This window comes from Pterocles gutturalis, unplaced genomic scaffold (assembly GCF_000699245.1).
Source record: "Pterocles gutturalis isolate BGI_N339 unplaced genomic scaffold, ASM69924v1 scaffold29843, whole genome shotgun sequence".
In the NCBI taxonomy this organism is placed as follows: Eukaryota; Metazoa; Chordata; class Aves; order Pterocliformes; family Pteroclidae; genus Pterocles; species Pterocles gutturalis.
Genome location: NW_010119055.1, coordinates 5,299 through 16,455, shown reverse-complemented (window position 1 = coordinate 16,455; position 11,157 = coordinate 5,299). Strand labels below are relative to the sequence as shown.

At 51.9% G+C, this 11,157-nt stretch overlaps 1 protein-coding gene across 1 annotated transcript in view; it reads left to right on the top strand.

Annotated features, from left to right (window-relative positions):
- LOC104463929 (merlin) overlaps positions 1-11,157 on the top strand; it is a gene marked incomplete at its 3' end in the record, with an annotated part of 18,721 nt that overhangs the window by 4,712 nt on the left and 2,852 nt on the right. The window contains exons 4-9 of the mRNA XM_010076446.1: positions 3,484-3,552; positions 3,779-3,861; positions 4,321-4,396; positions 4,671-4,805; positions 7,300-7,374; positions 8,813-8,926. Of these exons, the coding sequence (XP_010074748.1) occupies positions 3,484-3,552; positions 3,779-3,861; positions 4,321-4,396; positions 4,671-4,805; positions 7,300-7,374; positions 8,813-8,926 (552 nt within the window). The remainder of the gene's footprint in view (positions 1-3,483; positions 3,553-3,778; positions 3,862-4,320; positions 4,397-4,670; positions 4,806-7,299; positions 7,375-8,812; positions 8,927-11,157) is intronic.

The following is an 11,157-nucleotide window of genomic DNA, read 5'->3' as shown; positions in this document are numbered from 1 at the left end:
ATCTCTCTGGTCCATGAGACCGAGTAGGAGGGGCTCTGTTGCCCGACAAGAGGGCCTGAGCCAGGCTGGTTGGAAACACAGCCCCGTCCTTGGCGTCCCACCGTGGCTTCTTCTGGTTGCCGTGTAACCTTCCTCATCACCCTTTATCCCAGTCCCGGTTTGTCTGAGCACAGCCCTGGGGGACGGGCACCACTCGTCTTTGGTGATGAGTGTTTCATTTACTAGAAAAAGATCTTTTCTCTGCATAGTTAAAATATTGATAAAACCATATTTTGTTTGAGAGACTCCTCAGCCAGGGAGAGACCAGGTGCTTTCAGAATGTTTCTATTTGTGTGAAGCGTTCGCCACCCTTATTGGAGTCCGTGAGTAAACACTTCCGTGGCTTCTTCTCCGTTGACCTGCTGAGCTGAGGATACGCAGGGGGTGACTTTTCCTGTTGCCGAGATGAATAAACCATAGAGTAAATATTGAGCGCTGTTAACTCTTGGCCGTGACAGCTCCTGCTCGCGCATCGGGAACAGGCTGTCATTTGGAACAGGGCTGCTGTGCCGTCCCTTCTCGCTTCTTGCAAGCACGGCCGCTGTCCTTGCTCTCAGCAGCACGCTCGACGTCCTCGCCGCTCGGTCGTCTGGAGGAGGTCAGCCAGAGACCGAGCGGTTCTCCTGACATTGATTCTGCGCCGAGATTGTGCAGAGTGGAGGAGGGATGCCTTTTGTGGTCCTCGCTCGCGTACCTTCGTGTCTGCATCAGACACTGCGTGTCCTTGCTGCCCTCCAGGCAGGGTTTCCCCTTCTGCTTTTTTTTTTTTTTTTTTTTTAGCAAAGGAGAAAGCTGAAAGCACATCTTGTAGTTGGGAAGAAAGATGTTGCAGGTCATCTCCTTCCAGTTAAATAGGATCATGATGTCCTTTCTGGGCGCTGAGCGCAGTAATTTCCCTAATAACGTGCTGATTTGCATGATTAGGGGCATACCAGCCTGCCGTAGGGGGGTGTTTGCAGCCGTTCGGCTGACAGCCGCCGTGGTTTAGGTGTTGTTTCACACCCACCTGCAATAACAAAGTAAGTGTGCGGCTCAGAAAAAGAAATGCTTATTTATTTCTGTATTATTGTGTTCATTTGGGGAATTACTGCGTGTTTTCCCCTCTAGCCCTGCGTTCAAACCACCCACACTCCTTTCAGATGTTGGAGGCCGTGCAGGTGTGAAATAGCCGGGAGAGATGGGGCATCTATTGAAAAACATGTACCAGCAGAATATGGTCACATCCAGGAGGTTCTTCCATTTCTTGCCCCTGGAATGCAGATCGCTGCCATGCTGCAGCCCTCTCAGCACTTCAGGTCTTGCAGCATAAGCAAAAGGCTCTTTTATTTTGTGTGGGGTTTTTTGGTTTTTTTTGTTTTGTTTTGTTTTGTTTTGTTTTGTTTTGTTTTTCCCAAAACAAACAATTCTTGGTGTTAACAGTTGGAACTGAGCATCCTTGTGTTTATCCGGGATGGTGTAAGCCATGAATGAGGCAGCTTCCACGTGTAACTGTGAATATTAATTGTTTAGTTCAGTTAACAGGAGCTGCAATTCCATGACAGTTTTGAAGTAATGATTTAATTGAAAAGATCTTTAAAAGTATGTTTGCCGAATCGTTTGGGCCAACATCTACCGCAATACTTAAACCATTTGTTGATTTTTGACTCGTGAATAATTAATGTTCTCACCCAGACTCCCTCTCAGTACAAATATTCCGTTGGGACGTGGCGATATTTCTCACCACATGAAAATCGCATAATCCATACTTAGGCTTGGATCTGCACGGTAGATTGCGACAAAAAAAAAAAAAATCACATTAATCCTATTTGCTCTTATTTTCACCACCTAAAAATGATTTATTTTCTGCCTCTCCAAGGTTATTGGAGTTGTTTCCTTTGCCAGCGCTGCGTTTTTATTGCAGTTCCCCTTTGTTGCGGGTTCAAGGGACGCTGCGTTCTGAGGAGCTCCCAGCATTTCCAGACCTTGGAGGACAGACGGATGCTGCTGCTCAGCACCCTCCCGAATGAAACCCGCGGCGGTTTTGTTCTGTTAATTGAAGCCTGAGTCAGTGTGGATTGTCGCATGCTTCCTTCGCGGCTGCATTGGCTCCAGATCAATATTTGCGTCTGTAATCCCCGCTTGGCGTCGATGAAGCGTTGCTGGCTGGGCAGTGGAGAGGCTGTACGTGGACTTCTGGTGCTGAGCTCTGGTTTTACCGTACAACGGTTCTGGCGTTAAAGGGAGGCTGGCACGGAGAGTTTCCTGACTTACTCCACGACCACCATGTGTGTCTTGGTCTTGGTTTTAAAAATTGTCCCCGTTTTGTACTCCAGAGCTGGGGTTCTTCAGGAAGGCAGGGAGGGAAGGGCTGTCTTGCTTCAAATGGGTGACTTGAGCAAAGGTCGCCGTGTTTTGTGTCGCTGCAGAGTCCTGTTTGCCAGGTGAATGGAAATCGCAGCATTTCGTGTGCATGCCTCACATGCATCGTCCTCTCTGGAACTCGCTAGGTTATCTGAGGTGCTGTTTTCGGGCTGTTTCGTGCCCTCTTAAGCTGTACAGGAGGTAAACTCATTTTCACATGTGCTGCAGGGACACTTGGCTTCTCAATCTGTTAATAAGTGGTTTTACTGCTCAGTCACTTCATCTGCTGCTCAAAAAGATGTAAATCTAAACACATACCAGTAATTACTGGATGCTCTTAACAAACCTGAATTGGATTCCCCGACCCAGGTGAGCAACAAGCCCTCTGGCAGAAAAGCCAACACCTGCCTGAGAGGAGCCTGTCAGACTCCTGAAATTTTTTTAGATGTTTGTTCATTAGGGTGGTGAGCAGCGATAGGGAATCTGCCAGCTGCCTTGCCCCAATTACGGGTATTGATCCGCCTTTGAGGACAGGTCTTTGTCCATGGCTTGACTCCCTGTTCCACTACCTGTGGGACAGCAAGGACCTCTTGGTTGTTGAGTCAGTCTTTCCCTGCATCGGAGGAAGTGTTTTCTGGGCATGGTAATGAGAGTAGAACAGAAATGCTTGGTTGGAAGGGACCTACAGTGATCATCTAGTCCAGCTGGTGGACGTCGGCCGATGGTGGACGTCAGGTGATGGTGGACGTCAACTAGTGGTGGACGTCGGCCGATGGTGGACGTCAAATGATAGTTGACGTCAAATGATAGTTGACGTCAAATGATGGTGGACCTCAGCTGATGGTGGGAAGTTTTGTTCTGCTTCCCCCTCTGCTGCACGAGTAGGAGGAGGATGTAAGTTTGATTAGCAATCAAATGACAGAGAAAATACTCGGTATTAAATTTACGGAGCAGTGTACGTTCTCTGCTCTAGCAGGGTGTGACGTGAAGGGTGGAAGCAGTTGGCGTTTGCTGCCTCTCGAGGGGCAGGTGTGTAAGGGTGAAGAGATTTATTTGCCTGTTTTGTTAACGTGGGGTGGACACGATGTCTGTGCTTCTTTCCAGTACGGCGATTACGACCCCAACGTCCATAAGCGAGGCTTCTTGGCGCAAGAGGAGCTGCTTCCCAAGCGGGTAAGGAGCTCGGCCATCAAACAATCCCAAAAGATGTGTTGAGGCAGGAGATCTCAATGTCTCTCTGACATATTTTAATAAAAACAGAAGCAAGTGTTTCTTTCTTTTCCTGGTTTCATCCTGCCTGGGGAGGGGTTGCAGGGGGCTGGGGTGTTTCTGGCTTGTTTGCTGGTGGATGTGACAAGAGCAGCAGCGTGACCTGGTCGCTGTTCCCCCCGTATCTCAGGTGATAAACCTGTACCAGATGACTCCAGAGATGTGGGAGGAGAGGATCACAGCCTGGTATGCAGAGCACCGCGGCAGAGCGAGGTGAGCGTACACTGGAGCGTGGGTCAGGGTCAGCCCCTCGCCCGAAGAGTCCCCAGGGTTCAGGGAGCTTGGGTGACGGATGGGCTCTGCTGGCGGTGGGGTTCATCCAGCGTGCTGCCTCGGGCAGTAAAATGCTCCTTGTGGGGGATAAGCCTGAAGGCAGATGGATCTGAAACAGGCCCCCCCCCAGCCAGGGATGTCCTGGATACACTGGAGGGGACTGGGAGATGGACAGAGCGAGGCTCGAAGGGCTGTATCTCGCCAGGCAGGCGTCACGTTAAGATGTCAGCAGGCTGCAGCCTGGGATTTGCTGTTGGATTGTAGTGATCCTGCCAGCAGCGACGGGCCTGACCCGTGCGATAGAGACAGTCCTTGTGTGTGCTCAGGATCAGGAAGAGCAGCCCTCCCCTGCTCTCTGATCCTGCCAACATCCTAACACTGGGCTTTTGTGTCTGACAGAGATGAAGCTGAGATGGAGTATCTGAAGATAGCTCAGGACTTGGAGATGTACGGCGTGAACTATTTTGCGATCAGGGTGAGTGTAGGTTGTGGGTTGTGTTTTTTTGCCCGTGGAGGTCTTGTGTTAGTCTTCACCTTTTGTGAGATTGGATGAGTGAAGCCTTGGAGAGCCAGCAGAGCTGGGAGACAGCTGCGGTGTGTCGGGGAGAGTCCCTGCTGCGGCGTGTGGACTTTAAATATGCAGTGCTGGTGGGTCCCCGCTCAGGGCTGGCTGATGAAGCTAACAATGGTTTGTGTTAGACCCTTCGAGTGAAATGAAAGGGTTTTCTGCTCTTTCTTTCCTCCTGTAGAATAAGAAGGGCACCGAACTGCTCCTTGGAGTTGACGCCTTGGGTCTGCACATTTATGACCCAGACAACAGGTTGACCCCTAAAATCTCCTTCCCGTGGAACGAGATCCGGAATATCTCCTACAGCGATAAAGAGGTATGGCTGCGTCTCCCTGCTTCCCTGAGAGCAGTAAGAACACAATTGTGATTTAAACTGATTTCTCCTAGCTTTTCTGGCTGCTGTGCTTGCCTTCAGCAGTTTAGCTAAGGGCAGCTCAGCTTCTCTGGTTGAAACCTTAATTCCAAACCTTTCGGAAAACCTTCCAGGAGTGGGCGTACAGGAGGTCAGCTGGGAGCTGTTCTCCCGTTTGGTTTTAGAGTACTTTCAAACCCTCCCTGTAATTTTTTCAAAAAACCAAACTTGCTGCTGATGTGCTTAGCTCAAATATCAAAGTTCAGAAGCGGAGATCTCTGCCTTGCTGTCTATATTGCCGTATATATTGCTGGGTATATACAGCGTGTTATGAAATACAGTGAGATGTATTCCTGGGGAGAAGAGCTCTTGCCTCTTGCCGTATCTTTACATCATCTTGAGTTTTCAGCCTCCTGGGTTTAGCATAACGGCTGGAATCTTTTTAGGAAGTTGAGTAATTTAAGCCTGCTATTGGATAGATATTTATTAGATCCGGAGCCTAAATATGAATCTTCTGAATCCTTATCCACCAAACCTGGTTGAGAATAGCAGGGAAACGGGCTGTGCTCAATTTTCAGTCTGTGAGAGCTGCTCAAAGAAAACCAGCTGCCTTTATAGAATCACAGAATCCCAGAAGGGTTTGGGTTGGAAAGGACCTTCAAGCCCATCCAGTTCCACCCCCTGCCATGGGCAGGGACACCTCCCACTAGCCCAGGTTGCCCAAAGCCTCATCCAGCCTGGCCTTGAACCCCTCCAGGGATGGGGCATCCACAGCTTCTCTGGGCAACCTGGGCCACTGCCTCACCCCCCGCACAGGAAAACATTTCTTCCTTGTACCTCATCTTATGGTAAGGAAGAAAATTAACTTCTTAGTTAAAAATTCTTTTCCCATCTAAACATGCTATTGATCAGGGTAAAAGCTAACGGCTTCTCATCAGCAGCATTTATTGCACGTCTTGTGAAGTTTTATAAGTAGTAATGCTGGGCTGGAGTTCTCTTCACTTCTTTTACTCCTTAACAGTGAAGGGCTCCACAGCTCTGCGGAGCAGCCCAGCCCTTAGTGGCTGTCAAAGGCTTTCCTGCCCGTGCCAGCGGAGCGCGGTGGAAGCTCTGGTGGGGCATTGCCTCGGAAATCTGGGGATTGAAGCCTCCGTAACCAGCCCTTGACCTGAGACTGTGCTGGAGCTTTCCCCTGGGGAAAGGGCTGCCCCCTTCCATCGGGTCGATCAGCTGTGCAGTAAGATGACCACACACAGACCAGATGTGACGGTAAAGAGGCTGGATATCTGGGTATGACAGCTGCCTTGGCACAACAGAGGGGCTCAACCATCGTAACAAAGATTGACGGTTTGCCTGGGACTGAAATTCCTCTCCTGGCATATTGCTGTTGCTTTCAATGGCTGGTGGTGGTTTTGCTGGAGCCTGAGTCCGGGGATGTTCACGCACCCCTGCCTGTGTGACAGTCTTAAAAGATTGGCTCATAAACCAACAAAAGGAAACAGCCGGGGCGCGTTCGGCCGAGCCCTTTGCAGGCAGCACCATGTCTTGACAAATAGACCCGCTGTAATGGACACGGGCTGCTCCAGCGCTGTCTCTCCGGCTGGTTATTTTTATAGCCTGTGGGGGTGTGATGGAATATACGCATGCCTTCTGGAAAACGCCGTGTTGCGGAGAACTCCATCTCTTCAAGCATCTCTTTGTTAGTTCAGAGTCTTCTGTCTATCCCAGGGCTGTATGACCGAAACTCTCCAGTCTGGCAGTGCCACCTCTGTCATCTTGAGAGACCCGCAGTGGGAAGGCTCCTTGGAGAGGATCAACCCAGGCTGTGGTCAGAGCTGTTGGGTTGGCACATGGAGTGTAAATACAAGATAGAGCAAGGGAATCATATTTTGAACCGTGGAGCAGTCTTGTGACACGCCTGACTTCTGGAGAGCAAAGTGCTTGGAAAGTCCTTTTGGGGAGCCCTTGCCAGTGGAGGTGTCAATGGGAAGGACAGCAGCTCCTCTTTCTGTGTTCCTAATGTGACCCTCCTGCCCATCCGTCGGGCAGCTGAGCTGGTTCTTCCTCCCTTCAGAAGTGTCAGGAATTTCTGCTGGACCTTCTCTACAGCTGCCAGGAGAGCAGGATCGTGCCTCGGGAGGTGCTGAGCTGCCTCTGCCCTCGAGGTGCTCTGCAGAGGACACCGGCTGCTGGGCGCTGCAGTCTGTAGGCGTACAGCACTCTCGCTGCTTCTGTGGCACGCACGGTTTTCTGACCGAAGGAACACTTGTCTCCTTGGTTGCTTTTGATACCACTTCTCCTGCTTGGCTAAAAGCCACGGGGACAGCGCTCAGCCTTGTTTGTCTGACACCGCTGACCTCCTCCGAGCCAAAGCTTTCAGGAAGACTTTTATAGCTGCATTTTTATTAAATGCACCACTCTCTGATAACTCTCTCCCTCTTTATTTTTTCCTTTTCAGTTTACGATTAAGCCATTGGACAAAAAGATTGATGTTTTTAAATTCAATTCGTCAAAGCTGCGTGTGAACAAGCTGGTAAGTCTACAGACAGACTAATTTTTATTGCCTGCAGCAGTAGTCTCTCCTGGCAGTACGAGACTGGTTTTTTGGGGCTTTTCCTCCGAGCAGTCGGAGGGAGCGTGCTGGCCTGGCTGGGCTGTCGATGGGGTTTGGTGTAGCAGTTGCTGCTCGACCAGTTACAGCCTCTGGAAGAGAAGGGGGAAGCTCAAGTCAAGCTCCTTCACAGAACCTCTCCCCCCTGTTCTGTTTTTGTGCTCCCTTTCCGAGCCCTCGCGTTACAGCTGACCTGCATGGCAGAAGCACTTAGTAAGTAAAACATTCTCTTCACCCCATCATTGCTCCAGATCCCGTTCCTTCTCCTGCAGATCTTTTCTGGCCTGTGACGCAGGCCTCCCTGTTTTGGGATGCTCTGCTGTCGGAGTCGCAGTCCTGGCTTTTTCCTGGGCTGGTCCCCTCTGAGGACGCCGTCCTTGTAGGAGGATGGAGGGGGCTGCTCAGGGCTGTGCTGTTCAGAGCTGTGGTACAGACCAGCTCTAGCTGCTGTTCTGGATCTGGTCCCGGGAGGAGCCTTGGTCCAGGTCCTGCAGGAGCCGTGCGCTGTCACGTTGCACGAGGGTTGCACACTGTCCTGGCTAGAGGCTGTCCTGTGCTTCCCGTGCCGTAGGGAACTGGGCTCCCTGGCAAAGCCCTCGCAGCTCCTCTGACTCCAGAGGAGTCGTTCATGCCTTGTGAAGTGCCACACATGTGAATCAGTCCTTTAGAAGAGAATCCGAGTTCAGAAACCCGCTTTTGTTGCTGAAAAGAGCTTTCACTCTTCTGCATACCCACCCCTTTGCTCACCCTCCTCTGGTGTTGCTGCCTTCCTTGTCTTCCTCCTCTGTACCGGAGGAAACCACACTGGTGCTCAGAACCCTTCGGCAAAGTGTCTGAAGGTGTCCAGGGAAGCTTTTGATAAGCCGCTTGTTTTTCCAAGATGGAAACTGGGGTTTTTTCTTTCCTTTTTTTTTTTTTTCTTCCCCTTTAAATCTCAATGCTTTAAGCATGCATTTGGGAGAAGGAGCAAGTTCATCCTGAACCTGAAGGAAGAGGCCAGTGAGATGCAGGGAACCGGCCAGAGCTGCAGAAGTCTCTGTTTCATTCTTTGGCCTGACACCTCCTTGGGGCTGGTGTAAAACTTGCCAGAGCCGTGCTGTGCTGGCTGCACAGAACAAAACAAGCCCCTGCAAAGAGCCGCTGGGCAAGGAGCTGGTGCTCGGTGTGGGGCTTGGGCTGTGCCGGGGCTCCCTGCCCCTCCTACGGGTATGAGAGCTCCTGGGGTTTGGGATCGATGGGTGGAAGTGCTTACGAGCACCAAACCGAAGCAGTTCTGGGGTGTTTGTGTGTCGAGAATACAAACCGCCTCATGGTGATGGTGTGTAAGCTGCTTCTCTCCACTCTTCCCCCACTGGAACAGATTCTGCAGCTGTGCATTGGGAACCACGACCTCTTCATGAGGAGGAGGAAGGCGGACTCGCTGGAGGTCCAGCAGATGAAGGCGCAGGCCAGGGAGGAGAAAGCCAGGAAGCAGGTGAGAGACATCTCGTGTAACTCGACTGGGAGCTAAAATCAGAAATGCAAATGAACTGGGGAAGGAACAGGCTCCGGAATGGCATCAAGTGTGCAGAGCAGCTTTGGGGGAAGGTCCCAGCCGAACAGCTCTCTTTAGTAGCCCGCTCACACCTCGCCAGTCCTTCTCAGCTTGGCTCTGTGGGTGATGGCAGCCTGGCAGCCCCAGTCCAGCCCCCACACTGGGAACAAAACCAGGAGGATGGGAGGGAAGAGCTCATCTGGGTGTCTCCGAGCGTGTGTGCATCCTCCCTGCCTCCGTTTGTGCCTGGGCTGCGGAGCTGGAAGGATGTAGGGTGCTGGGGTAGTTGTTGGTAATTAAATCAGGGCTGTGAGGGGGAGCTGTGCTTTGCCGTAGTTCTTCGCCTCATTTTCTAATTACACAGTGATGGAATGCACGCCGACATTTCGGGGCATGCAGCCGGCATGCTAATTCGCCGCTGGCCTCCTTTATCTGCCGCAGGTCAGCCCAGGCGGTGCAAACGTTTTCGTGTAGCCGATGAGCATATATCAGCAAATTGGATTGTATGAATCATTGTTTTCTGCTCGTAGACCTTTTCTACTCACTGCAACCTGCACGGCTAATCTGAGCGCTGGTGCTTGGAATATCAATGTCCTTCTTGCAATAAAACCACTAGATAGCAGCAGAAGAAACCGCAGCAGCCGCTTGCACCCCGGAGGGTCTGATGCTCGGGGGAACACTGCGTTAATGGATGCGAGCGTCTCCGCAGAGGTGCCTGTGTGGTGCTGGAGTGGGGTTGAGGTGCTCAGCAGGAGATGTGATGTCCCTTGGCTTGCAGGCACCTCTCGAAGCGGTTCTTCCCGTAGCTTCTGGGGTGGCAGGAGAGGACAGAGTCACGCCGAGGGTGACCAGGCCAGCTCCCCAGGGGAAGAGGGGCTTTTTGCTGCCCACAGGGATTCCTCTGGTCTGTGAGGAGTTGGTATTAGTGGAGCAAAAGGAAGGAGCAGTGTGGTGTCTGAGCGCTGGTGGCTTCAGGGACAGGTTTTACAACTTTGTGAGGTTTTGATGCGTTTGAATAACGCCAGCAAGACCCAAAATCCTGTGTTTAGTTGGGCTGCTGGGAGAGGTGTGGGCACTCAGAGTGAGCAGAAGCTTATCACATCACTGAGCTCTGAGATCCAGAGCACTTGGGCTCTACGGGAAGGGTCAGGCTTCTGTGGGGCTGGCTGCCCTCTCCCGAGCCAGCCACCGTGCTGTCTCGCCTGCTCTCTCCTCCCTCCACGGGATCCCCGGTTGTTAACTGGTTCCAGATAGTCCTTTTATATCCGGAATTCTTGTTCATGGAAGTCCTGAGTGGGATGCAGGTCACCATGATAAAAAATGAGGAAAACCTTTAATGGAAGGAAGCAGAGCCGTTAGAGCAGTGGGCGTCCCGCTTTCAGAACACAGCTGGTGTCCAAGGAGCAGAGAATTGTGTCTTGTCGCACTTATTTCCCTTATTAAACCCAGCAGGTGTCCTGTGCAGCGCTGCGAGTCCTTGCTGTAGTGTGGATGTTTGTAATGCGCCCATCTCTGCCGTACCAGAGTGCGTAAATTTGGTGTATTAATTAGCCCAATGGCTCCTCTGGGCGCTTGGCTAGCAGAGAGGCCGTTATCGGGCACACTCTGTGTCTGCACAACATGCACAGCATCTCGCAGGAAGAGGTGGTGGGGTTCTGGTGGGCTGTCTCAGCGTGGCTTGGGTCTTTTCCTCCAGGAGAAGCGTTGATGTGTCAAAGAATCCCAGAAGGGTTTGGGTTGGAAGGGACCTTAAAGCCCATCCAGTGCCACCCCCTGCCATGGGCAGGGACACCTCCCACCAGCCCAGGTTGCCCAAAGCCTCATCCAGCCTGGCCTTGAACCCCTCCAGGGATGGGGCATCCACAGCTTCTCTGGGCAACCTGGGCCACTGCCTTATCATCCTTACAGTAAAAATTGTCTTCCTAATGTCCAATCTAAATCTCCCCTCTTTCAGCTTAAACCCGTTCCCCTTGTCCCGTCTCTGCACCCCCTGACCCAGAGCCCCCCCATCTCTCCTGTAGCCCCCTTTCAGCACTGAGAGGTGCTGGAAGGTCTCCCCGGAGCCTTCTCTTCTCCAGGCTGCACACCCCCAACTCTCTCAGCCTGGCCTCGCACGGGAGCTGCTCCAGCCTCTGCCCATGTCCGTGGCTCCTCTGGCCCCGCTCCCGGCG